The sequence below is a fragment of the Chelonoidis abingdonii genome, chromosome 24 (genome assembly GCF_003597395.2).
Source record: "Chelonoidis abingdonii isolate Lonesome George chromosome 24, CheloAbing_2.0, whole genome shotgun sequence".
NCBI lineage: Eukaryota > Metazoa > Chordata > Testudines > Testudinidae > Chelonoidis > Chelonoidis abingdonii.
The window spans coordinates 21,189,986-21,217,841 of record NC_133792.1 but is presented as its reverse complement, the minus strand read 5'-3'; the positions used below and the strand labels follow the sequence as shown (position 1 = coordinate 21,217,841).

The 27,856-nt window shown below is 50.1% G+C and overlaps 1 protein-coding gene across 2 annotated transcripts; it reads left to right on the top strand.

Moving 5' to 3' along the window:
• Positions 1-50: 50 nt before the first annotated feature.
• PHF19 (PHD finger protein 19) lies at positions 51-26,134 on the top strand. 2 transcript variants are annotated; one of them, XM_032767585.2, is made up of 15 exons: positions 51-213; positions 3,752-3,955; positions 5,765-5,846; positions 8,662-8,757; positions 9,888-9,988; positions 11,730-11,878; positions 13,602-13,697; positions 14,999-15,067; positions 18,023-18,143; positions 19,342-19,409; positions 19,615-19,785; positions 20,475-20,562; positions 21,408-21,493; positions 22,114-22,209; positions 23,528-26,134. In XM_032767585.2, exons 2-15 carry the CDS (start codon positions 3,767-3,769, stop codon positions 23,874-23,876), a joined length of 1,761 nt encoding a protein of 586 aa, XP_032623476.1. In that variant the 5' UTR covers positions 51-213; positions 3,752-3,766; the 3' UTR covers positions 23,877-26,134. The 2 variants fall into 2 exon arrangements, with proteins under 2 accessions (XP_032623476.1, XP_032623475.1); XM_032767584.2 differs by having other exon boundaries at positions 23,525-26,134.
• Positions 26,135-27,856: the final 1,722 nt, after the last annotated feature.

Below are 27,856 nucleotides of genomic sequence, written 5' to 3'. Positions count from 1 at the left end.
GAGGCGGAGGGGCCCCTGCTAATTACATAAGCAAAACGTAAATAATTCGCGGGAAAAAGTGAAAAAGATGGCGCCCCGCCTCAGCCGCCTGCAGCGCTGCTAGCCGGGGAGCGGCCGGGGGCGGCATGGGGGGGACCCCGCGCCCCAGGCACTGAGCCGCCCGCGGGCAGCGCTCTCCGCCCGGCCGCTTGAGCCCGAGGACTTGGCGGAGCGGTAAGAGGGGCCGGGCCGGGCCGGGCCGGCCGGGGGGCGCGACCCCGGCCATGGCTCGCGCAAAGTTTGCAAGGTGACCGCGGTGGGCGCGTGGGGGCTGCACCGACCCGCCGCCGCCGGCTCGGTGTGGGGGGGGGGGTCTGCGCTTGGAGATCCAGGCGAGAAGGAGGCTCCCCCCCCACCCCAGACTTCTTGTATTTTGTAGGTTTAGCTGGATTTTTTTTTGGGGGGGGGGGTCCTTTGGCGGATCCAGACATGCCCCCCTGCCGGGCTTCGCCAGGGGCTGAACCTGTTTCCTCCGGGGTGGGGGGTGTTGCATTAATTAAAAACCCAGCCCCCATCAGAACAACCCCCTCTGCCCAGAGCGATTGTTAGTTCAGGCACGTTGGCAGCTCGGCGGCTGCTGGCCGCAGCAGGAAAGTTAGCGAGAGAGGAGAAAACCGGACCCTCCCCAGCGGCGGTGCCTTATTCCACGGGAGCTTTGCCCCGCGTGTCTGGGACTTTGCGTGTGCCGCATCCGCCCCCTGCCCTGTCTGGGGACCCGCTTGCCGCTTGACTCCGGCTGGACGGGACCGTGTGTGTCCCCCCCTCCCCCCAAAAAATGGATTTAATTTTGAATGTTTTTGAATCAACCAATCACAGCTCTGTGGGCGACCGGCTCCTAGGTAAGTGTATGCAGCAGGGAGTTTGTTGCAGAGGAAGAACGGGGGGGAGGTCCTGGCTGGTGGAGAAAGGGAAAGTGGGGAGGGTGTGAGTGTAGCTGGGTGTACCCCCCTCTCCCCAGCAATTCACAGGGCTGCCCCCTTCTATCCCAGCGCTGGGACATGTGGCGCCCACCCCCACTTGATGCTCTTTTCCACCCATCGAGGGAGGGTTGGGGGGCAAGCCGTGCCCATGAATGAACCTGCCCTTGCTGAAGCCAGGGGACGCTGGGGTGCTGGCGATCTACCAACGTCACTTCCCAAAGCACTGCAGAGCCGTGAGGGAAAGGGGTTACCCGGACCTGGCTTGTGTTACCGCATGGGCTGCTCCCTAGCCTGGGCTTTGGGCACAGACCCGTTGTGTGCACGTCTGATTCCCATCTGAGCACTGGCAGAGGCTGCCCTTTGCAGGGCTGAGTAATTAGCGTAGGAAGCTTTGCCTTGGAGAGGCCACAGGGTCCTTCCCGAAAAGGGGATTAATGTCTCTGGAATGTAGGAGAGTCTCTGACGTTCCTCGGGCTGGCAGCAATTTTTCATCTTCAAATATTCACTTCCTGGTGCGAGTGGCAGAGGCACTGCTTTTATTTCTGCTGGGGATGGGGGCCCAAGTGCAAACACTCCTTTTTAATTTCAGTGACAGGAGAGACCGGGTGTTCCTGAGCTGGCTGCTCCTTCTGTCTTAAGTTATATTCTCTTTGAGATGCAAAGAAAATGAATATGATTCCACCCATTATTCTGGAAAACAAGGGGGGTATTTTCAGTTTGGGATTGACTGCCTTGGTCTTGCCTGGAAAGGCGCCTTGCTCTCTAGCAAACATTTAACAAGCTGGGAATGTGTCATTTCCCAGGAGTAGCCCAGCTTTGCTTGAATAGGGCCAAATCCAGGGGGGAATCTAAACTGGTGTTTGTCACTTCCTCTTCTAGCCCACTTGATGTAAAAGTCATACGCGTTTAGACTCACCTGTGACTCTGCAGGAAAGACTTGCATTGCGTGGGCGTATCAGGCTACGCCAGGAGCCTGTGTGAGAAAAGATCATCCTGATGATTACACTGAATTAGGGGTTCCAGTCCCTGTTCTGGCAAAATTCCCACTGATGTCAAAGGGATCCTGTCCCGAGTGAAGGCTGCCTTTGATTGTTAGCTGGTAATAATAGCTAAGGCTGGATTCTCATCCTCTCCCCTTTCGGTAGCATCTTACTTCACAAATGGCCCAGTGAGACTAGAGCTGGGAGAACCAGTACGGATACATGACTTGAACCTTTGCCCTGAAACTGGACATTTATGCGTGAGGGATGGGGAAAGGAGTTTCTTTTTTTTCCCATTCAAATGTTTTTTGCATGTTTTCTGCACTTCCGGGTTCTGTCTCAAAGCACAGACACCAAGAGCGAGTGAGGCTGCTGTCTAGGAATTTCCCGCCTGGCTCTGTGGACTCAGGAGGTTAAGATAGTTGGGAAGAGAAACCTTCAAAATGAAGCTTGCCCACTACTCGTGGATGGGAGTTTCCAAAAGCCCTGACCTCCCCTGCTTTAGCCTTTCTGTCTCTGTAACTCTAGTACCTGCCGTCTGTCTCAGAATAACAGCAGGAATAGTACTTGTTTTACTAAACTGAAGGCCAAACCAAATTCCCACTGAAGTCAGTGGGTGTCTCCCATTGATTTAAGGGGAAACTGAAACACGTCTTAATGTCATAGTCTGGTTTAATATGAAAACCGATCAGAGGGTGACTTGCATTTTTCAGTGGCATGTAGCAGCTAGCTGATGTGGTTGCCCAGAGATCTTTGCTGGGTTTGCTTTGCTTGGCTACATTTGGACAGGCTTGCCTGAACTTTAGTTGAGAGACTCACTAACCACTAAAATTTGTCTCATCGAAGCTGTAAATCTTATTGGTAGTTTGCAGGCAACCATGAATACACCCTGCAAAGTCCCCAGGGTAAAATACATTGAGTTGTTTATATTTTAAATCAATTCTAAGGCATAAACTAAGGCAGGAGTATGTTTTGCAATTAAAGGGACAGTATCAAGATAAAAATCGTACATCACTCAATGATGTTGTCTTAGCTGTGTTTACTAATGATATCGATGGTGATTAAAACTAAAAGTATTTTAAAAATCACTTAATGCCATTTGTTTACTTTTTGCTCTTCACTTCTCTAGGGGAGTGAAACTCGGCTGGTCAGTATCACTTTCTGTTTATAGTCAGTTTAACTTTCATGCTGGTGCCTTGGTCCGGTGCTACTGGATTTGGGGGTTTATTAAGAAGCGCAGAGAAATGTTTGAATTAAAATTCACAGAAATAAAAAGTAAATTCTGTCAACCCTTCAAACACATGCCTTTTGGCTGAAGTATTTCAGACCTGACGGAGCCCTCTGAAATGAGCGGTACCAGAGGAACTCTTCTCTTTGTTCATTATGATCTTAGCTGTATATCCTTTCCCTTGGTTTTGTTAACTGAAGACTAATATAACTTACGTTTTCTCAACTATAGATTGAGCCCTCTGGTTCTAAGGGCAGACACCTCTACAGCTGGAGATAAGAGTAGCTATTAGCCAAAGCTGACGCAGGTGCATCAACCTCTGTTTGTGGCCCTGACACTGCTATAGGGGAACAGAACACCCCACTGAGTGGATTACACTAGCAATAATCCTGTGATATGCATAAGGTCTGCAACATTAGCCCCCTTATAGAGACAAAACTCCCAGTAAAGTGGGTGAGAGCTTTGCCTGATTAAGGATGGTGAGACCGGTGCCAATGGCTCCCAGGACTGGAGAGTTTGCTTGATCAGAATTAGCTTTTCCCTATGTTGTGATGGAAAAGTCACTGTGTGTATTTTATTGGCAGTGTCTGCTGAGGCTCATGGAGAACGGCACACACAACCCAATCATCCGAGATGTCTATGCAGCTGCCAGCCACCTGCAACAAGCAGCGGTCAACTCTTCTGCGAATGGGAGTGGCTGCAGAGATCTGATGGTCAAACTGACTGAGGGGCAGTATGTGCTCTGCAGGTGGACTGATGGACTCTATTACATTGGAAAGATCAAGAGGGTAAAGTAGGCGTTCAAAGCTCTATGCAGTCTGACACTGTTCTTTGTTACTTACTTATATACCAGAGATGTGCTTGAATCAGAACCTAGATCCAAGTTTTGTTGGGCGGGGGCGGGAGCAGCCCTGGAATCTGAACCTGGATCCTGATCTGAACCTCCCAGCAGATCCTAATCCCAATATCTCAATAATGGGAGTTACCCAAATCCTGCTTTCAAGTACCTTCAAACTTTGGGTGTTTTGAAATCTGGATTCAGGTCCCAGTTTAAAAAGAGACAGATGCATTTGCCCAAAGAGCTAAACAGAACCCCCTGTTCTCTGATAACACTAGACCTGTGCAAACCTTCCTGGGCTCATTTCATAAGGGCTTCCCAGGCTAAGCCTTGCAGTTTGCTTCACAGGATACTGACCCCTGCAAATCTGTTTGGAGGTTTGTCAGACTCCAAGAGCAGTTCCTCCTCCACGTGTGCAAGTCCCCAGTCCTATCTCCTTCTCTCCAGGCCCCCAAGAACAGCTTCTTTCACGAACGTTGGGCATGGGCAGCAGGCATAATAGTCATGGAGAGGCGTTGTCTCCCCTAGCATGGCTGTCCCTGCTGCCCGACACCTGAGCCCTGGTGCTGCCCTGCTCTGGCCTCTTCCCCTACCTGCTCTGACCTTCCCCGAGGCTCCCACGGCTTGCTGCTGCCTAGGGGAAGGAGGGTAAGTGAGGAGACGAACGAAGGGGATCCCTGAGTAACTTTACACAGTGAAGTATCAGAGGGGTAGCTGTGTGAGTCTGTATCCACAAAAACAACGAGGAGTCCGGTGGCACCTTAAAGACTAACATATTTATTTGGGCATAAGCTTTTGGGGGTAAAAAACCCACTTCTTCAGATGCATGGAGTGAAAATTACAGATGCAGGCATTATTATACAGACAGTATAATGCCTACATCTGTAACTTTCACTCCATGAATCTGTATATTTTTGTTGGAAGTTGGCATTTTATCAAATTACCTGAAACAAAAAATCCTAGCAATGTATTTCATGTGCAATTTTATGGCAACATTTGTACTTTTTATTTCCCACAAGTTCTAGTCTTGACTCTGCCACCAACTTCCTGTGTAATGTTGGAAGACACATAACCTCTCCGTGCCTCAGTTTACTTTACCTGTAAAATGGGGGGAAACCTTAACACATGCCCAACTTTTGTAAAGTAATTTGAGAGCCCTTCGTGGAAGATGCTGGCTAAGTGTTAACAGGAAGAATAGGTTTGTGAAAGCTACCTAGGGTCAGTAGGACACATCCAGTGATTGTGCTGAGATGCTAAACAGCCTGACTAGTGGGGTTAAGACCAATTCTGCAGGTGGGTGCAGATTTGGGGACTCATTCTTAGGCTGCTGGTTTCCATCCAGCCCATGTCAGTGGTGACCAGAAATCATTTCATTTGATGGCTGTTTGGTGAAATGAGTTGAGCTTCAGTCCAGTTTCTAGAGGGTAAGCAGATCGTCATGTTAGTGGGCTCCTCAGCAGAGATGCCAAAGACTGGATGAGTGTGGGAAGAAATACTCTCATCTCTCGATGGTACTCCACAGCAGGGGTGGACACTGGTGCTGCCTGTGCAACTGATAGGTGGCAACACAGCCAGCTTTGGTTTTCAGGACTGTTAGTCTAGCATCCCTCACCAAAACAAAATGCAACTTGATGTTCCTTTAAAATCCACATGCTGCAGCAAGTTCCCGCAGCAGAGCTGTCAGAATGTTGTGAGTTTTAAAAACACGCTTAAAGTGAAGGGGATAAAATTGCACCTGACGTCTCTCTTGTTTGCACAGGTAAGTGGCTCCAAACAGAGCTGTCTTGTGACCTTTGAAGATAACTCCAAGTACTGGGTCCTTTGGAAAGATATTCAGCATGGTGAGTGATGCTTTGGTCTCTTCTCCTGCCCTGGGGTTTTTTAAACAGGCAGGGACAAATCTCACCAGGGGCTCAGCAGCGTCTGCTCCTAAGGTTGGCCTGAAGGCCCGGCCCCCCAGACTTCCCTTTTTCTCTTGTCTTGCTGGAGTGGCTATAGCTGTGTGAGATCTGGACACTGTTTATTCAAAGGTAGCTCTGGGGCATCTTCTTCCATTGCTCCCAGCTGACTCCTTTGCTGCCCTACACTGGCTCTTCATTTGGCCGGAGCTGGGATCTTTACCCTGTGGGTCACCGGGCCTGGGTGCCAAATTAGATGGTAGGTTTTGGTATAACATACGTGTGATGCAGCCTGACTCCACCTCCCCTGCCCAAACTCATCTAGTGAATGCCCCATGGAAACCTACTGCCTAGGCACCGGTCCCCGTCTTGCAGCATCCCATTCCCTGTCCATAGGATTTCTGCCCCACTCTGCGCTGCATGAGGATGGGGTCAGTGTAAATGCCACTAAAGTCATTCTGTTCACGCGCTGATATTTCTGATGTGCTATGTGCGAGGTCTGGATAAAGGCTCCAAATGTACCTTGCTGGGATCTGTGGGATGTATTTGCATCACTGCATGTAAAAAAGAACAAACAAAAAAAAACCCCCAAAACAAGGCATTTTAACCCTTTCAGTGCTGCCCAGAGCAGCAGGTCTGACCAGAAAATGAGCTGTTTGTCTGAGTGGACATTTCTTTAACCCCCTGGGGCCATTTGTTTGACTGGCGATCTGGAAAATGTTAGGAGGAGAAAGAACTGTTTGGATGTTCTGGCTAGACTAATGGTGGTTCACTGGGCTGTATTTGTCTCTGGCTGGTGCTTGCATCATGCCCAGTGGCAGGACTCTTATCTCTGGCTTATGTCCTGTCTGTGTGATCATTTAGCTCCATTTGTTTGGAGCTGTGAATTTTGCTGATGTGCCTGGGTTTTTCCCAAGGGGGATATTCTTCGTCCTAATGGTCGAGGCCGGGTCAGGAGTCCTGACAGAGGTTACCAATGCATTTTCCCAAGGGCTGGGTGTGCTTTTTAGTGAGGCACGTCTCCTGCTGCTCTCGGGGGGGTTGTGTGTCTGGTACCTGGAAAACCCTTAGCCACTGGTGGCCCAAGGAGTGAGAGACTGGAACTAGGAAACAAGCCTAGGTCTCCTGTATGGCAATGCAGAGCTCAGCAGGTATCCACTCTCCCAATCCCATCAGACTGGCCTCATGCTGCTGTGTCACCTGGACGATGAAGCTGAATAGTTCTAGTCTAGAAAAAGCAGATGCCTCAGCTGGTGCCTTTGTTCACCTAGGGCGACATTTCCCCCCTGCCCTGTGCTGAAGACCAACCCTTCCATAGCAGCAGTAGAAATCTGAAAAGGATCCAGTGTATCATTTGGGGAGGGTTAAATAATAGGATAATTATTCTGGGATAAGTAGTGGCATTTATAAAGTGCTGCTCCTCCCACAGAATGCCATTTACATTTTTCTTTTTAAACAAAACGTGCAGGAATAGCTTCATCTTCACTGAAACAGGGATGTGCCTCTGGCGAGGCACCTCAGTTTTAGGACAGGGAGTGAAGGAGGATACCGTGCCCTTCTGGAACTATGGCCACTCGTTTGCTCTGGAGCAGTCCCTCCCCTCTGTGTGCAAGTGATGGAATCTGCCCTCAGGGGATTGTGTGCTTGTGAGGGGTGGGCTGTGAATGTGCGTATGAGTAAAGGTTGGGATGAGCTTCCACTGAAATGAAGCCTCTAGTTTGTTTTCGCTCAGTAAGATGAGCACTTGGCCATCCATTTGGATGAAGGATGCAACAGAGATCCTAGTTCCATGCACCTGTTCATAGCAAGAAGAAACACAGGGAACGAAATGTGGCCTAGCAGCATTATCTTGAAATAGGAGGACTTTGAAACTTCCCTGAGACAAGAGCAAGTCTTTAAACCTTCCACTTTATTTCTGATCCAAAGACAAAGGGGGAAATCGTGACTCTATTTTAGTGAATGGGAATTGCACTCGGAATATATAAATGCTGCTAGAGCCTGCGTCTCTTCTCACACCAGTACAATTCCATTGATCCAGTGGATGTACTTTGGATTTGCGCTGGTGCGACTGAGATGAGAGTCCGCCCCATAGAGCCAATTTATGGGCTGCCTTGGTACAGAAGTCTTGATTTTGCTACAGGCCAAAAAAAACCTATAAATTATCCTGCTCTTGGATGTATCTTCACAAGCGCATGTCATGGGAATGGTGTGGTTTTTTTCACCCCATCTTTCTGGCTCAGCTCTATGCACACTTCAATGTTTTGCCAAGTCTGGCGAGTGTAGGGGCCAAGACAAAATCTGCTGGTTCTGATCCAACAGCTCAGTTCTTAGCTGGAGTTTCTGCAGATGCCGGCAAGCCTTGCTTTGTTATGGATGTCCCTTCCAGACAGACCTGGAAACATATGTTAGCTGAAAAGCATATATCATCCTTCTTGGGGGAAACTATTCTCCTCTATGAACCAAAGTGGGTCTGAACCGAAGCATGTGCTGGTGTCCAAGGGGATTCTGGGTTGGGTTCTGCGTTAGGCTCTAGCCTGCATACGTGTCTGCACATAGGGGTATAACTGCTGGTGAGCCCGTGGTTGAGCCAGGAGAAGAACTTAGGAGCTGCCCAGGTTCTTTCCTTTAGCCATATAATGTGGAGCATGTGTGTTTGAGGGTAGAAATAGAATTTTGCCAGCGGACTCTTTTCCCCACCCCCTCTCTGGTATTTCCATCATGCATCTCTGAACCCGCTGCTCCCTTGCTCTCTTTTTAGCTGGTGTCCCTGGAGAAGAGCCAAAGTGTAACATCTGCCTGGGAAAGACATCAGGGCCCCTGAACGAAATCCTCATCTGTGGAAAATGTGGTCTAGGTAAGAACGAGCACTGCTCCAGGTGCAGTGTGATGCCCCGCGGATGGTGGAACTGCTTCAGATTCCAGTGCTCTTCTCAAAGTGGAGAGGGGCCCAGCATGCCTGGTTCCCCCTCCTGCAGGCTCTGTGCTGCGAGGAAGCACGGCTTCCTTGCTTCAACTTTTCTGGCTGACCCTGGCAGGGACGGTGGCTTTTGTTTTTCTGTGTTTTCTGGCCCTGGAGGGCCACAATGTCATTGTTTGGGAGGAAAGGAGAAAATGAACTTTTCTCACAGAGTAGCAGATCAGGATGGAGGGGCAGGGGATCCGCTTGTCCCTTTTTACACTAAGCTGATACTTAGAGTTTATTAATACGGGGTACCCGATGAGCAGAGCCGGCTCTTTGCCCAGTACGGTGCCATGTGTCCCTCTGACATACAGTGAAAACGGGTGGCAGTCGCTGAAAGCCAGGTGCCCAGCTTGGCCACTCTCAGGCAGAATCCCCGTTGGCTTCGGGGTCCCAGCACCGCTGTGAGACAGGTTAGAACCCCAGGAAGCAGCCGAGGAGTATTGACGTTTCGTGTGTGGTTGTGAGCAGAGTGTGTGTACGTTTGGGGGAATGATCAGGGGGTGGGCTGCATGAGGCTGCGTGTACGTTTGGGGAGCATGAATGAAAGTGCATGGGGCGGGTAACAGGCAGGGGTGTTTGCGGGGGATGAATGGAGGGCGTGTGTGATGTGTATGTATTGGCAAGATGAGTGGGGCTGTGAATGGGTGTCCGTGGGGAGTGTAAGTTTACAGGGGATGGGAAGCAGCTAATGTTTCCTCTTGATTCATTGAGCCCCCCCCCCCCCCCCCCCCCCAGGTTTCCCATGGCTCTAATATGCCGGCTGCAGGGGAGCTGTCATTAATGCTGGATGCGTGCTGAGCTCCAGGCTGGCCTTTCTCTGGCAGGGAGAACCTGATGTTATCCAGTCGGGGGCTACAAGATACCGTTTAGTCCCCTTCCATGACCATTAGTGGCAGCTGTTGTGTGTTTTTGTGGCTGTGCCACACCTGTGCGCACACAACCACTGCCTTCTCATTGGCCAGCTAATCTCTGTGCTCCCAGGAGGCTCTTGGCTTGCTGTACACTGATTGTCCCTCCTCTAGGTTACCACCAGCAGTGCCACATCCCGGTGGTGGACAGCAGCGACGGCCCCGTGCTGACGCCCTGGTTTTGTCGGAGGTGTATATTTGCCCTGGCTGTACGGGTGAGTGAGGCTCGCTGTCCTGCTCGCCGGCTCTCTGGTCCGTTTTGGTTCTGTGGGTGTGGCAGTTACAAGTTAACTCCTTCCCTTCCAGGGGCTGCCAACCCCAACAAGAACCTGCCCTGCCAAGTAATGTTTGCTGGGCAAACCACCTGCAGTGAGTGGCTGACTGCACTGGGCTTACCCTGGCTCTTAGCTTAGGGGGACCGGGCAGAAGAGCCCTGCATTCCTATGGAGGGGTAAAATCCTTTGTAGCTGATGGCAAGAGGGCAGGATTCCCCCCTCTGTGCAGGGACAGAAGGGAGCCAGTTTGCATTGCCCCTGCTCGGGGGCTGCCGGTTCAGCACCTGCTGCTGCCTTTGGAAGCCCACCCTAACTTGTGCCCCATGGCAGGGCACAGAATCATAAGGATTCACCTTGGCTGTGCCCCCCATGTGGGGGCAGGGAGAGCTCCTGCAGTGCTGTCCTAGCTGTCTCTGTGCCTAGGGAGGCCCTGCTGCATGGAGGGAATTTACCAGTAGGGGGCAGGGCAGCCCCTTTGCACCAGCCAAGCTGGCAGAAGGAAGCCGTGCTGCAGGGGGGAAGTCACAGCTCGGTCTAGGTCTCAGCTGAAATAACCGTGGAAAATCCTGGAAAACATTAAAAAGTGACTGTTACTCCTGGGACCTGCCCATTTAACAGGGGAAAGGGACTTAACCCCTTGTTCCCTGCCTCCTGTACAACAGCTTTGTTCCCTTTCAGCCCCCAGCTCCTGCCAGTGGGCGTTAGTGGCCAGAAAGCCCTCCTGAGAGGTCCTTGCTCCTAGTGCCCATGTCAGGCTTATGGAGCAGACATGGGCTTAAGCCACAGAGCTCAGCCCTGCACCCTCCAGCTTCTGGGGGAGCATTGTCAGGCCTATATCAGTGTAGAGAGAAATTCAACTCCCAGGCTTTCCCTGGCACTCACTTCTCTTTGCCCCAGTAGGCTGTATTCCATGATTGATTTACACAGTACCTTTCACAGGGATTGAGGTCCTGGACGAGAAGACCTAAATTTTCAAAAGTGACTTGTGATCTTGGGGGCCTCGCCTAGCTGCTGCACTTTAAAGGGGCCTGCTTTTCAGAGAGTGCTGACCCTCTGCCCTGTGCAGATCAGGCCCTTTAAAGGAATCTCTTGCTAGGGACCCAGATGTGGAGACTGCTGCAGTTGTTGTCACTCTGGTGACCGTCAGCCAACATGAACCCCAGGCTGATGTAACGCTAGAGGATTGCAAATACTGGAAGTAGAGCATTGGGGAATTCAGGAATGCAATAGCAGGGAAAGAGGACATGTTTTCAGCTAAGGCTGAACTGACACTATGGGAGCAGCAGCATGGAGTATCTGGCAGGAGTTGCAGTTGAGCAGTCCAGCACTCCTTCAGCACCTTTGTTAGAAGAGGCTCATTGGGCTTTACCCTCATGGATTTGTTTCCACGCTTCCCACTGGGTATGACACCCATTTTGCAGGTGGGAAAACTGAGGCACAGAGAGGGGAAGTAACTGCTGGGCAGCCTTGCTCTAGTCAAGTGGCAGAGCACCCTGACTCTTGGCCCCCTGCTCTGACCATGAGCTCCTTTCATGCTGCCTCCAAACCTGGGACCTGAGCCTGCATCCTTGAGGCTGATAGCAAAATACCCATTGCCTTCAATGGGGCCAGGCTCACACCTCTAGTGACAAGCTTCCTCGTGCACAGCTGTGCTGACCCTGTGTTCTGGTTGGTCCTGCAGAAAGGGGGCGCCCTGAAGAAGGGAGCCATCGCCAAGACGCTGCAAGCCGTCAAGATGGTGCTGTCCTACAACCCAGAGCATCTGGAATGGGATTCTCTGCACAGGACCAATCCGCAGCAGTGTTACTGTTACTGCGGGGGCCCTGGAGAGTAAGGCCCCAAACTTATTGCACTGCACTTGGGTTTGAATGTGGCTATCAAAGATCAGACTTCTAATGGTATGATGTGCCCCCTCCTCCGGTATACCCGAGACAGCCATGGGCTCAGCTGGGCCTGCACAGTGGCAGGGATCTCTGCAAGCGGCTCTGATGGCAGCATCTGGCCCCTACTTACCAACTCTGTGGCTGAGGCATGAGCCAGACTAGGAAACAGCTCGCTCTCCCATAACTGTTTGTTTGCTGAGCAGGGCCAGGGAGAGTGAGACAGAGGCGGGGGAGGGGATGGGGTCACAGAATATACCCAGGAAGCAAACCAGGGCCGCTTCGATTTCAATCACTGTTCAGACTCAAACTGCACTTTAGTCCACATGAGCCGGGCTGTTGAGTGTTACTTTCACACCACCTCAGCTTGGTGAGGGAGACAAACAGAGCTAGCTGGCACAGACTGACTCCCTGGGCTGTTTTTGATCTTTGTATCATGGCAGCAACTGAGATCAGGGCCCTGTTGTGCCAGGCATGATACAAAAACATAGGGAGAGACAGAGCCTGGCACAGTAAAACTTCCAATCTAAATAGATAAGACTGAGCAAAGGACGTGTCATTATCCCCGCCGTATAGATGGGGCACTAGGACACAGAGCTGAAGACTTGCCCACCAGTCAGAGGAAGACTGTTACAAAGCCTGGGACTGGTGTCCCAGTCCATTACCTTAACCACTAGGCCAGTCTTCCTCCCTAGGGCAAGAGTGAGATAGAAGGTCAGTTCCTAGGAAAGGTTTTTTTGAGGGTGCAGTTCTCACCCAATATGCATGTGTCAGGTTCTGATTTTGCAGCGTTTCCCATTCCCCCTGAATGTGTCTGAGCAAGGTGCCCTGTCCCTGGGAGGAAGGCGATGGGTTGCAGTTCACTCAGCGCTCTGGGATGCAAGAGCTACTTCCCCTGCTGTAACAACAAGCTGCAGGCAGGAATCCCCCATCCAAAAATAACCCAATTGGGGAAAGTCACGGACAGCCAAAATAACCATCTAGAGAGCTGCTGCACGGTGCATTTGCAGTGAGGTTTCCTGTATGCTTAACTGGGAGAGGCTGCTGAGAAAGCCAGCTGTTCCAGCGAGCTGCTGAGGTGTGAGGTTACCCGTGTGATCAACATATCTAATCCAGCGGAAAAGGCTGCGACCAAGTAGCTTTAGTTACTGAACTTACATTTGATAAAAAATATTGTTGGGGAAATCCAGGTCTGGGTAGAACCTGGGATCTTCCAAGGAGCCCCTGGTTAAGTACCCAGCACCCATGGCAGTTCAGTGGGGCTGGCTGACTTCTTTGCCTCCTTCGAAAACTCCATCTGGACTCCCCTGCTCCTCCTTTTTAATGTAAATGTCAGTGGCGTTTTTTTTTTTTTTTTTTTCCCTCAAAGACAGCCCTTCTCCCGCAACATTACAAATCCAGACCCAGGAGGCCTGATTCTCCACTGTCTTGCGCCTTGCGCCTTCATTTCCACCAGTGTGGAGGGGGTATGGAATTCTGACATTCCCATTTGGGAGCGTTGCACGCTCATTTTGCACATTTACTTTGCCCCAGTGTCAACGCCTGCCCAACGTGCTGCGCAATCGAGAATTTTCTCCATTCACCTGTAGGGCACCGTGTATAGCAAAGGGGTTCTGGTCATAATGCGCCTCGTGCCACCTCCAAGAGTGTTGAAATCTGGTTTCTCTTCCCAGATGGTACCTGAAGATGCTGCAGTGTTCCAGTTGCAGGCAGTGGTTCCACGAGGCCTGCACGCAGTGCCTTAGCGACCCCATGATGTTTGGAGACCGGTACGTCCTTCCCCAGCTCACCCTGGTTTGTTCCATGCATCCCTGAGGGTCGAGCCAGAGTTGTGAATTGGTCAGTCCGTATGTCCTCCCCCCCCGACTGTTAACACGCTCACAGCTGCGTTGCGAGCAGCTGGAATCAGTGGGGTTGGGTCTCTTCATCCCAGGCTGACGGCTTCCTTCAGGTGTCCTGGGAATTGCTGCTCTGCTGAAATCCTGGCTGGTTGCTTGGCCGAGAGCTACTGGATTCCAGCAAGCAGCGGTCCAGAGAAAGCTGCTGGTTTGAGTTCACTGACTGAGCGAGTCTCTCCCTCCGTCTTGTCTACGTGGACACTCAGAGCATGGCAAGCCGGGGTGCAAGTCTGCCCTGCTCTAGCCTGCTGGGCCCGGGGACCCTGCTGCCGCGCACTAACAGTTCCCGAGTGGGATTTGGAAGCACCTCGAGGAACTGTTTGTGTGCAGCAGCAGGGCCTGCATGGGCACTTGGTGCGTGGACGGCTAGTGTGGAGGAGATCTGCACCCTGCTTGCTGTGCGCTAACTGTGCATATGTGGACAAGCCCCAGGTGGTGCATATCTGGCTGTGTGTGGGGGAGGGGAGTCCTTGCCCCTTTGTGGGCAGGAAGGGTCTGTAGCTGGGCGATTGCTCCTCACTCATTTCTAACCCCCCAACCCGGAGCAGTCAGGGAGCGTTCTGGCAGGCAGCCTGCAGACAGGAGACTGCCAGGCACAGCAGAGAGAATGGCTTTGCTCTGCTGATCTGAAGCAACTGGCATGGGCCACGCCACACCAGTGCAGAGGCAGGCACACGAGCCTGTCATCCCCTCCCTGGGCATTGGTGGCACATGTCCCAGCCACATGTGGTAGGCAGAGGAGAGTGCCATGCTGGGGTTGGATTCTGCCTACCCTGCCCAGCAGGCAGAGGGGTGCTTTGGTTCCTCTCTAGCAACCCCATCTGGCTGACCCAAAGGGCTCTGCAGTGACCTTCTCTGCAGCTGAGGATGGGAGTGGGGCAGGGGCTGGAGGAGGGAGTGAAGCCTGCAAGCATTGCCCGGGGGAGCAGAGTGACTTTGGCCCCAGTCTGGGCCAGAGGAGAACACAGCCTGGCACGTGCCGGGGGATGGATTCTACCACAGACATTGCCCCACATGGGCACAGAGGATCCTACTGTAATGCTGAGACCCGCTGCCCTTTGGGGAGGATGGGCTGAATCTCAGGCTGTCCTGTTGGAGAGATGAGCCCATATCCATCCCCCTTCTGAGCTGCCCCCCACCTTACCATGCGTTTCTCTCTCTCTCTTTTTCAGATTTTATGTTTTTTTCTGTGCGGTGTGTAACCAGGGGCCAGAATATATCAAACGCCTGCCCTTGAGATGGTAAGAGTTGGCGAGTAGTCACTTTGGGACCAAGAGATCAGGGCTGGAAGCTGGGGCTCCTGACTGGCGGGGCGAAGCCCTGACTCCTGGACTGCCAGGCTCCACCTGAGCTTCTCTCTTGCTCGGTCAGGGACTTTCAGAGTTGTCCCTGGAACTGCAGGGTCTACGAAGTGCCTCCACATGGCCCAGGGTTGTAACTGTCCCTTGGAAGAGATGTAGCCAAGCAGATGCATGTGCTGCAGCAGAGCGAGGTCATTGCCTTGATATTTTCTCCTATACCGGGGCGCTATTTATGGCTGCTGCAGGAATGGTCGGATCAGCATGGAGAGGGGCGGCTTCTCTGAGAGGTTCTTTACTTTATGGAGTGTAATACACAGCAACAAGGCTGGGAACCGCTGTTCAGCACAGGGAGAAGGCCAGAGAGAAGCCAGTGTCTAATGGATTTCTTTCCCCTTGGTGCCCCTTCGAGTGCAGAGTGAAGTGTCTTCAGCTGTCACTTTCCTCTGGGAACTTTCTGTGCAGGTCGGGGGTGGGAACAGAACCCCGATCAGCCCATCTGGCTCCCTGATCAGCAGTTTGATAATCAGGAACCATTTATCCTTCCTGGGCCTCATGGCTCTCCCCCTCTGTCCTGCATGCAGCAGGGCCTGGGCTTATGGTGAAGGAGGAGGAGTGCTGAATGTGGAAGTCTCCAGGGTTCCCCTGTTAATGGCATCCCCATGCCTGCCTAAGCTGCACACTGAACTGAAGCTGCGTCTTCATGCAGTTACTTGGCCCAGCAGCCCGATCTCACACGCGTTTTTAAAAATCAACGGGCCTGGCTCTTAAAGTTGCCGAGCAGCCGCAATCCCATCCCATGTGAGCGGCCACAGCCCCGCCGAACGTCTAGCTCACCATGTCCTGAGTTCCAGTCTAGTGAGCATCCCTGGGTGAGGGCCCCTTTTCCCCCCCAGGCTTTGGGGATCTGTGTGGAGGGGTCATCTGCATTTTATTGGTGGGCCTAGGATTTATTTTATAGTTTAGGGTGCATGAAAATGTTTCTGCCCCTTCTGTCCTGACCTGCTCTTCCAGCCCAGGGCTCCACACACAGCTTTGCTGATGCCCCTTAATTCCAACCTGCAGAACTGCTACCCGGTTTGTTCCAGTCTCAGGCTCCTCACTTACAATCCTCTGATGCAGTTCACTCTGACCTTCAGCTAGCTCAAGCTAATCTGGGATTCAGTGTGTGAGCTTCAGTGATCAACCTGTGCCAGGCAAGCTGGAGCATGGTTCAGTCCCATAGGGGAACAGGCCTTGCCCCTAAAACTGGTGCATGTGTCTGTGGAGTCGGTTAGGGACTAGTGGATGGAAGTTTCCTGATAAGCAGAAAGAGGGTGATTTGTTTTGTGCCCTAAATGAGGAGGCTTCTGACCTTCCTATGTGCTCCAGAACCATGGAGCTCCTGGAGGTCAAAGGGAATCAGCTTGTCTATTATCCTGCAGAGGACAGGAGCCTCACACTGGCATTTCACCCTCTCCCTGGTGCAGGGAGATTGCCAGGATCTTTGCAGCTTTGGAGGCATCATCTGAACTGCCCCTGGCTAGTTCTGTTCTGAGCCCTTTTTCTGACCTGCAAGCCAGCCCAGGGCTTCTCCTGAGCACACCCTGCTCTGAGAGTCAAGCTGTGTGGCACTGATTTCTAAGGAGGCTGGATCGATGCTGCATGCTTGCCTTATTGTATGTGAGCCAAAGTACATATTTGCCAGCAGATAAGTCACCCAGGTGATCTGGCCACATGTCTCTCTCTTTAGTTAAGGGATTAAGTGCAAGTTTATATAGCAGAGACATTATAGGTCAGAGGATAAATAACACTTTCCTCTTCTCTAGTGCTTCTTATCTGAGGCTCTCAGAATGCTTTACATGTTTATATTAATGAATTCCCACAATCCGCCATGGTGAAGTGTATCAAGGACATACAGACATTATTTAACCAGCCACTGAAATGCAGCCATCTCTGGGGTGAAGTACAGTAGCTGTTTAACGGATATGCCCATGCTGTGTAGCTGGTTTAGAACAGGCATAGAGGGGTACCGTATATAACGGGGGGGATATGTATCCAGGGAGGCAGGATGTAATGCAGCCAGGGCCTATTTTTATGTGACTAGGAGGCTCTGTGGCCAGCTGCCAGCCTCCTGTACTTTTGTTTTTCAGCTAATATTAGATCAGCCAGGAATCCCCCTCCCTACTACTTCCACTGAAGCACTGAGCATGTGGCTGAAACTGACAAAAAGCCAGGAAATTAGGAATGAATCCTGGCACTCTGCAGGTTAGCCAGCCTGGAGGGGCTCAGGTATTTCAGCACACGGCAAATCTCCCTGCATGCAGAGCCCCTTGCAGGATTTTGCCAAACAGGTCAACATAACAGCCACTTAATTCTCGTTTTCCTGGCTCCCCTTTGATGGATTTAAACCAGCCCTTTAGTTATTCCTCTAATCCACTTTTGTGCATGTGCAAATACAATGGAACCTGCTATGACTCTCCAGACCTGCACAGCAGCTACAATGGGGTGCTCTGTCCATGTCCTAGCCAGCATCCCACACTGCAGATTAACACAATCTGGTCTCAAGCCTTCTCCACAGTGCAGGATGCACCACTTGGTTTCGCTGAGAGGACATGTCTGCTACTGCCTGAAGAATGGCAGCTCCGGGGAAGGGACGGGTGACTTTCTTCCCCTGCTCTGCTATCAGCCATGTAGACTCCATCCATCAGACCCTCTGAGTATCCAAGGGGTTACTTGGAGTAGGATCAGAGGAGAATGGCAGGAGTGGGGAGAAGGCAGCTGCCATGGTGATGGCAAAGCCAGAGCGGGAAGCTCAGGGTTGCAAACTTGAAGTAAATGCAAGTGCATCTGAATGCAGCTCCTGGCCTAAGTGGGGCCTGCAGAGTCTCAGCTGCTTTTGCACCTTTGCTCCCGCAGGGTCGACGTTGTCCACTTGGCCCTCTATAATCTGGGCGTCCAGAGCAAAAAGAAGTACTTCGACTTTGAGGAAATCCTAGCCTTTGTAAATCACCACTGGGATCCTTTACAGCTCGGAAAGGTACATACATGGAGCCTGGGATGGGATGGGGGAAGGCAGCTTGGAGGGAACGATAAGTGGCTGCAGGGAAAGTGACGCGTGAACCATCCACCCCTTAAAGCCAGGAATGAGGCCGGGCTGACTCCAAAGAAAATAAACCCAAGGTTTCTTTGGGAGCCTCTGTTCCTGTCTGCTCAGACAGCAAAAGGGGAAGCTCCTGAGTGTCACTCAGAGAGAGAGGTGAATTCCAGTGTGTTTAATAGTGAAATCCCATGGTGATAAGCTGTCTCTCTTTGCACTCTGGGTGTCTCTGTTAGTGGGAAGGACCCATAAACTGCAGGATGCATTTTAATGGCACTTGTTTGCAAAGGATTGGTGCAGGGGGCCGGGATGGTCGCCTTTCTGTGTGCTTCCTCCGGGGGCACAGTGTAGGAGGTATAAAACTGCCTTTGCCTGACTCTTCCTTGGGGGTCCAGGGGGGTTTGCCACATTGGGGTGGATTTTGTGGCTCTGGATGGATTTGGCTTGTTGCCAGCTTAGAAGAAAATTGTTAGCAGGTGTTTGTACAAGGTGCCCGGGCACTGCAGGGTTTGTGGTAATTGTTCAGTCAATGACTGTGTGCAGGGCAATCGGGGAGACAGAGGGCACTTGCCTGGGGCATTACCAGAGCTTGCAAGATTGACTCTCATTCTGCCTGCCCACGGCGCACTCCCTGTAACGGATTCCATCCGGCAGCTCTCTGGCTGGCAGAGGAGCTGACTTTATGGGTGGACGATGTTGACTATAGATCTGCTGTAGTCCCCATGGCAGCTGGTTTGTTGGGCAGGAAAATGAACAAGGCTAGTTTTGCTGTCCACACCCAGTGACGTGTAGGAAGTAAATGCAACAATCATTCGTTTAAAAAAATAAATAAATAGAGCAAAGCAAGGGAGGGATTTTAACTCTTAGGAACCCAGCGTGCTGATGTCCAAACAATAAACGCAGTCTGAGCATTTGCATCCTGGAGGTCTGTGGGGGTCTGTTGGCTGAGTGTTTCTGAGCTTTATGCTCAAACCTGCTCAGACCAGAGCAGAAAACTGTAGCGTGGGCTCTCCCATTTGTTTAAGTTCGGAATAACCACGGTGACGCTAACGAGCTCTCTAGCCAGCGTGTGCTCTGTGCTTTGCTGATCAGATGTTCAAGTTACTGAAATGACCTTTTGGCCAATGCTTTATCCCAGCTGACCAGCACTCCAGCCTCAGAACGTGCTTCACACCTGCTCAATGCACTCAACAGCTACAAAAGCAGGTGAGCCCGGGTGAAGGGACTGTTTGATGCAACATTTCAGCTTCAGCAGGTGTGGGGAAGCTGGAGGGGCTAAAATGACTGGGTTTGCAGGGTTTAGGTGTTGAGGTGGGATGGGTGGGAGAGGGGAAGAGTTGGCCATGAAGACTCCCATTCAGAGCTTAAAAATCAATAGATCATGAGGGGATTTGTACCTTCTGCCCTCTAGATTTTTGTGCGGTAAGGAAATCAAGAAGAAGAAATGCATCTTTCGTCTGCGAATTCGTGTCCCGCCAAACCCCCCAAGCAAGCTCCTGCCAGAGAAAGTACCAGGTTTGGGTGAGAATGGAGCTTCTGAGTTGAAGAAGAGAGGAAAAAGCAAATACGCCCATAAAAACGGGTCTGTGTCCACACTTTCACTTCACACTGTCGTCCTCCTCCTCCTCCGCGTCTGTCCTCTTAAGAAAACTGGCTTCCCCATAAACCCTTTGAGTTTTCCCTGCATAGAATGTCTGCTTCTGTCTTAAATTCTGACACAGAAATGATAAGTCATGGGGTCCCCTGGGTTATGGAGCATTTCCCAGTTCTTTCCCAGCCACTACAGTAAAGCAGCTTTCCTAGGCTCTCTTGATAATTGTCTCTGTTTCACAGCAAACAAACAGAGACATTAGATTAAAAACAGATACTCTTTCTGGACAGTTGCAGTGTAATGTTATTTTATTCCTTAGAATTCAGAACACACAAGAATCCCAAAACAGAGAGAAACAAACCAGGCTGCTCCATAAAACAGAGAGGCCACAACTCACACCACCTTATTGTAACTGGCTCTTTGCAAACTGACTACCAAGCCCTGGTCTCACATTTCTCTCCAGAGCCCCCTAGGCTGCAAGCAGGACTAGGATTTCAAATGGCAGCTCATAAATTTTACAGTTTTCTAAAGACCACACTCCCCACCCTAGGATTCTCCTTGGCTGCTTGGAACCAAAATAGGCATTCTCTATACACCCACCTCAGGCCTGTTACATGATTTGCAGTCTCCCAGCAAGTCTGACTCTCACTGTTCTTTGTGTTTGTTCTTTGCTTTCACAGTTTGCTGCCGCATGAATTTCAACAGCAGAAAAGGCGAGTTGCTAGAAGAAAAAGATCAAAATTTTTGTTGGAGGATGCTATTCCCAGTGTTAGTTTCTCGCTACTCTTTCTTTTGTTACTATCCGTGATGTTGTTTTTCAGGGGTGAATTATTGAAGTTATTTGCTTTTTGTTTTTCAAACACGGAACTGGGGAAGATCCCTGTGCTGCTGCTACCAAGAGACATTTAGGAGGCTTGATTGCTTTCCTCAATTCGCTGTTTTTCCATCCAGCATAGGCCGCGCACTCACCAGGCAGAGATGACTAATAAAGGCAGGATCAAAGTGCCAGTTTGAAAGTTTGCCCTGCTGGCCACAAACCAGCCTTCTGATGCCATAACAAGAGGCTCAGCGCAGGAAGTTCCAAATACGTCTCTTTGTTTAAGTGTCTTCTGGTAGCTAGAGCACTGGGATGAAAGTTGGGTGTCTCGGGTTCTGTTACAGGGTTTGCCACTGACTTGCTGTGAGACTTGTTCTCTGCCAGCATGAGGTGTAAAAATTGATGAAACCATTGTAAAAGACTTAGACATCCTCCAATGTGTCAGGTCTAATTGTCCCCCGTCCTTCCAAACGCCCTCACAGCTTCTCAGTTCCAGACGAGAACCAGGGAAAACGGAACCTCAGCTGGCATGGGATATTTTATTATTTTTAATGAAAAAGGTGCCTTTAGAAAAAGAATGGATGGGATTCCCCACAACCCTCCAGCTGCGCCCAGCTCCAAACAGCAGCCTTCTGCATGCCTGCTCTGCAGAGGGGTAAGGGACCGTCCAAAGCACAGGTCGTCTGAGAGCGTGCAGTAGATGGAAGCGGGAGGCCGATGCGGTAGGAAACGCTGGCTGTGATTGCTCACACCGAGTCATGCTGTCAGCTCATGAATATACTTTTTTGCAATGCAGAGTGACTTCACCTCGGCTTGGAGCACAAACCACCACCTGGCCAGCATATTTGACTTTACACTGGATGAAATTCAGAGCTTAAAAAGGTAAATGGCACATCTGTCCCAGGGGCAGTAATGCTTGATGGTAAGAAGAAACCATGCCAGGTTTCGGTGCATGTGTCTCCGCTCTTTGCCATGCTGGGGGTAGCCATCACCATGGTTTGGGGGTTGCCCTCTTCACTCCCTCACGTGCTGGGGAGAGGAGAGGTGCCCAAAGGTGAAAGATGTTTGAGGGGTTTAATTGGACAAGTCTCCAGTCCCAGATTTATATGAGGAATCAAGATTTTCAGTGGGCACCAGCTAATCTACTTGTGCCCTGTTGGGAAATGGAAGCAGGAGGGTGGGGAGCCCTTGCTGGCTGCTGATGAAAGCCCCATCCTGGCAGCTCTGGAAGTCCTAGGGGTCTGCGCTGGTTACTATGTTCCTGTCTGAATTCTGGGCTTTAACTAACACAGTGCAGGCCCCTCTGGCTGTCCTGATAGGGACGCGCTGCTGCTCTCCTGAATGTCACCGAACAGGCTGCATGTTTTAGCTGGTGTTCTGTTTGGAGCTGGGTCCTGTGCATACACAGAAGGGCATGTGCTACTGACGCAGCCGGAAATGCTGGGCTCGCACAGTGGCTGAGGTCTGGTCAGGATTGACTCTTTGTGCCCTGTTCCTTTCAGTGCCAGCTCAGGGCAGACTTTTCTTTCTGACCTGGATTCCACAGATGCTGCCAGCACATCTGGCTCTGCGATAACGAGCTTGTCTTATGAATCGAGGTAAGGGGAGGGGCTGGGCTGAGCTGAGCTGAGACCAGGTTCTTGCCCTTTGTTTTTGCAAACCCGACGTGATCCTCATTAACTCTCCATTCACCTCTGGCTTAGGTAGAGTTAGCTCTTGATAACGATTGGTCACTGGAAGTTATCTTGGACTTCTCTCTTCCCTGCAGTTTCTCTCAGGGCGGGGCATGCTGCCTCCCAACTGCTCTGCACCTAGAGTATTTCCACGTATTCCTCATCTTTCTCTCTCTGCCTGGATTGATTAACTGGAGACTGTCACCAGACATATGTGCCTGGCTCCAGGAAAACCCCGCTTCTGTTTTTTAAATCTCTTCACAAGGATACGCTGCAAAGAAGCTGGTCCCAGGTGGTTCTTGGGCACCTGCCAATAAGGATTCCTGTGTCCTTGGCTTGGGGACTCCACCCACTGTACAGCTGATGCCCACAGCTGGCAGCCAGTTTGTTCAGTGCCTATTTGAGGTCATTAAATAAAACTGCCTATTTTCCTGCCATCTGCTTGGCAGGGTGAGGGAAGCGCTGTGGTTAATGCAGAAGGACTGGCCCTGCATTCCTCGGTAAGCAAAACTACCCTTGGCTTGCCTGGAGCTGATGGGAGCTTTTACATTCATAGGGACAGAGACTCGTTATTCATGAACTGGCAGTTTTACTGAACACGTCCACTCTGCCTAGCCATCTCCATGGGATGTCTCCTGCCCTTCAGTCAGAGCTGTGCAGAGCACTGCTGAAGCACCTCACACAGCTAAATGGATTAAAGCTCACAAGCCCCTGGGAAGCTGGCATTAGCGTCATCGCAGAAATGGGTCTCTCTAGGCGCAGCTGGCCATGTTCCAAGAGGGGTACTAGGATATGTCTACACAGCAAAAGAGACCCGCGGCAGTGACTCCTGGCCTGCATCAACAGGCTCGCAAGTCTCACACTACAGGGCTAAAAATAGTGTAGCTGTTCGGACACGGCCTGGAGCCCAGGCTCCGAGACCCTCCCCTCTCATTGGGTCTCCAGACTATAGCCAGAGTCTGAGCACCCATACTGCTGTTCTTAGCCCTGCAAGCCTTCGCTTCTTGGTGCATGTAAAATCTCGCAGCAGCTGGGACGGGAAACTCAAAACCAAAACTTGCTTTCATTAGTAAACATCCTCCAGCTCCCTACTTGGCTGGCTCAGTGCAGGGCCCTGTGGGTCAGGAGCCCTTGATATCACCAGGCACATGTCTTGTCTAAGGGTCAGCGCTGCAGCATTGTAGTTTCCTTTTGCCAGCATTTCTCTTATCCCCATCCCCTTCTCTCTCTCTCCCCCTAGCAGAAGGAACGTGGGCAGCCGGAAACGAAAGCTGGCGGCTAAAGCCTACGCCCCAGTGGGGGGGAAGAGAAAAGGCATCGAACAAGGTGGGCACCTGAACAGCTGCGCCTCAGAGAGCAGTGAGGTGGCCTGTGCACCGGAGCGCCAGGATGATGGGATCGACAGCCACACCTTGGAGAGCATCAGCGAGGACGACTCCTCCCTCTCTCACCTCAAGTCCTCCATCACCAACTACTTTGGAGCAGCCGGCAGGCTGGTGTGTGGGGAGAAGTACCAGGTGCTAGCCCGCAGGGTGACTCCAGAGGGGAAAGTCCAATATCTGGTAGAATGGGAAGGCACCACCCCATATTGATCCCTCTGGCTTGGACCAGCCTGGGAAACCTCTCCTAGAATTAAATAGATCAATCAAACAAAACCCATGACCTAAACCAAAGGAGGCAAGGGACGTGGATGAGCAGGGCTCCTGCGCTGGCCGCGCACCGATGCAGGAGAACTTTGACAGCTCTCCTTACGCTTACAGTGAGTTGTGCAGGCGAGGTTTGAAAGGAACACTTAACCGTCTGGAGCAGGGGATCTCTAGGGAGCTGTGAAGGACTTAGGACAGGGTATAGCAGAGGCAGTTGGACATGGCGATTACATCGAAACTTACTGTGAGCTGCGGCATCGGGTGGCTAAAACTGATAGAGTTCTTGTTTTTAATGATGGTTATTTTATTGGTCATGTATATACAACTGGCTTCCCCACGGGACCCCTTGGCTAAGCCAAGGGAGCCATCTTTGTGGAAGTGAGCAATTAGTGATATGGCTTTTCATTGTGATACCCTGTTGCACCATAGAGGCATGGTAGGCCCATCCGAACCACCCAGCATCTAGCTGATAGTGCACACATGTCTGATGGAGCAGCTCTTGTGGTGAAAGGAAAGCAAAGAGGGAAGGTTGAATGGAAAAAGGAAAACCAATCTGTATAGAGCTCAAACCATCATCCCCTCTAGTAACAATAAAAGTGCTGTTATGCAGAAGAACCACATCTAAGTTCACCAGTGTCTTATGATCACATACAAGCCTTAAATAACAGACCCCACTGGTCTTGTTACTAAAGCAGAAAGCACCTACATAACCAGTTCTATAATGCGTAAGCACCCAAGTATCACATTCTTGTGCTGACAGAAAATGCTGGGCAGGTGGATTCTTGCCAAAGCAATTATATAGTACACCTCTACCCCGATATAACGCTGTCCTCGGGAGCCAAAAAATCTTACTGCGTTATAGGTGAAACCGCGTTATATTGAACTTGCTTTGATCCGCCTGAGTGTGCAGCCCCATCCCCCTGGAGCACTGCTTTACTGTGTTATATCCGAATTTGTGTTGTATCGGGTGGCGTTATATCGAGGTAGAGGTGTATTTACCTCCTCATCATAAACTCATTCATTAATGGGACACACACACTCACTCATTCACTCACTCTCTTAGGCCATTCACTTCCAGCCTTTCCAGCCCCAGGACAGATTTACATTACGGTTGCTATTATCCCATGACATTAAGATGTAAAACAATGCAGCGGCTCCATTTGCTTATTCTTTTGACAATCACAGTCTTAGAATGAATTAGACAAATGACCTGAGCTTGCCTTAAAACCAAGGAGGGCCTTGTTCTGCACTGATGGCATCTTAAATGAAATGGAGCCATGGGCATTTATTTTTGTAAAGATCAGTGTGTTGAATGCTGCCAAATGAGTAGACAAGCCAAAAAAACCCCAGCAAAACAAAGGAAAAGTGACTGTATCTCTGTTAATGAAAGAGAATGTTTGTGTAGGGGGAGGGAACTTCTGTTGCTGCTGCTTTTGGATACATAACAATACATATTTCTATTTGTATTACCTGACATATACCAGCTGAACCAAATCTTTCTACTTAGCGCTGCGTGATCTCTGTCTTTGTTGCTCTTGCGTATATAGTGGAAGAAGAGGATGTTGCCTTGCAGGGCAAGGAAGGGAGAGGAAATGCAGTAACTTAAGAATCAGAAGAAGGAATGTAATAAATGATTGGAAGGCGAGCATGTTTTCCATTACTGGGATTCAGGAAGTGACTTGCTAAGCTGAATTCTGGGATTCAGTTTGCCTACCTAATAATAAAAAATTGCCCCTCTTGTCTAATATGAAGTGATCTTGTCAGGTAGCTAAGACACAATCTGGGTTGGTTGAAACTAGAGCTATACTTTTACAAACTCTAATAGCAGTAGAAATGTTTTAGATTTTTTCTTTTGAACGTTTAGTGAAAAGTTATCCACCCTTTCTAGCCTGGTCGTTGAGAACCCAGAGTGAAACTGACAATAAACAAGTGACAAGGTGTGGGAGGTAATATCTTTTTATTGGACCAACTTCTGGTGGTGAGAGACAAGCTTTTGAGCTGCATAGAGCTCTTCTTCAGATGACCTGAAGTTGGTCTGATACAAGATACAACTTCACTCCACTTGTCTCTGAAATACCCTGGGACCAACATGGCTACACTACCACTGTGGATAAACACCAGTGAAACTGACAAGTCTCCTTTCATTGTCCAAACTGAGAGAAGTGCAAAAATTTAAACTTCTTTAAGGCAAAAAAAGCAAACTAGGGATTAATTAAGGTGAAAGAATTTGCAAACTCTAAAGGACATGGTTTTAATAGTATATGGTTTTATGACCTGGCTGTTGCAAGATGAACTGAAAAGCTCATTTTATCGAAAAAACTTTAAGATCCTGAATCATTCAGCATGTGATTCTCCCCTAACTGACATGGGTGTAAAGCAAGAGTAAAAGCGGGTGAGAGAGGAAAATTAGGCTCCATTTTTAAGCAGAACTCCCATAATAAAAGCAGCACTTCTCCACTGACGTCTAAATGAATGGCACATCGCCTTAATAGAACAGGTTAAAGTTACAAACCAAAGGCCAAATTATATATTCCTTAACAAAGTAAAACTCCCATTGATGTCACTCTTCACATAACATCGTGGATAATCCAGGTGGGGGGGGGGTTGTTTTTAATTTAAACCCCCTCTTCTCCCCTTCCCACCATCTGAATTAAGGTCTCCATATTTCTGTAGCCTGAGTTGAGTATATGGCTGAGACCCAGAATGGTGCATGCAGTTCCTTGCTGTCCTTTGAGTGTTAGAGTTTTGGGACAGATTCTGACTGGATGCAGCAGTGTAAATTTGAAGTATTTACATTGCCTTCAGATGAGTTCTTCAAGATTATCCCAGAGTAACTAGGATCAGAATCTGGCCTCTTATCAGCTGCTGTAGCAGAAGCAGATTACTCTGAACATCCATCGTAGCAGGTTTTCAGGGTTTTTTGGGGGGCTTTTAAAAAAGAAGCCTTTCAATTAATCTGTCAGAAATGATCTAGGAACACCTCGATGGAAAAGCTGCCACCTGCTTGTAAAATGTGGAGTCTGTTCGGACTGGATTTGAATCCAGTGAATGGAAACGGTGACTTTTAAAAGTCAATCTGTAGTACATCTCTACTGTTAAAGTAACCTCTCACCACTGAGGCTTGGTCTATACTACCATCTCATGCTGGTATAGCTCCATCGCTCAGGGGGGTGGAAAATCTACCCCGAAGAGTGATGCAGTTATATGGATCTAACCCCCACTGTAGATAGGGCTGTGTCTCCGGGAGAGCCTCTCCTGTCAACATAGCCAGTGTCTCTTGGGAAGGTGGAGTACAGTAGCGTAGTTTCACTTCTACAGCACTGTCAGTGTAGACAAGCCCTTAATCACGTGCATAGAAAGCATTAAAAGACTCGCCTAACTACACAGGTTGTGAGTGAAAAGAAACTGACTTGGCTCCTGAATCTGCATCAGATCTGCGTGGGCATGTCCCCAAGGGTCTGCTTGTGTGGATCTAGTTGTAGGATTGGGGTCTTTCTATGCAGGGTGGTACGTTTTTTGATTTGGTCTCTTGGGACCTGATCCAAACTCCATTGGAATCAATATGAGTTTTTTCATTGACTTCAACAGAGTTCAGATCAGGGCCTGTATCATTTTGCATCTTTTGAACACAAAAGCTAGTTGTGTTTTTTGCTGTTTCCAAAAGCTAGGCTTTTTTTTTTTTTTAAATGACTCGAAGTACTGTAGCTATTACATGTCCTGGGAAATACATAAGTGCTTTGAATGCATCTTTATAGCCAATGAAGCAATATGAAAAAGACCCTTTATTGAATCTGCTCCTTGTTTTCAGCACATATTCAAGAGCCCCAGGATAACCAAGAGCTTTTGAGGCTTTTGGCTTAGAAATGATCGGGGTGGAGGAGGGGGGATGTAACCCCATTCCTTCTGTATTTTAAATGTGGGCATTA

Coding starts and splice junctions, on each gene's coding strand:
- PHF19 (XM_032767584.2), top strand. CDS start 3,767: ATGGAGAACGGCACACACAACCCAATCATCCGAGATGTCTATGCAGCT. Junction 3,956..5,764: donor ACATTGGAAAGATCAAGAGG/GTAAAGTAGGCG, acceptor TTGTTTGCACAG/GTAAGTGGCTCCAAACAGAG. Junction 8,758..9,887: donor CTGTGGAAAATGTGGTCTAG/GTAAGAACGAGC, acceptor TCCCTCCTCTAG/GTTACCACCAGCAGTGCCAC.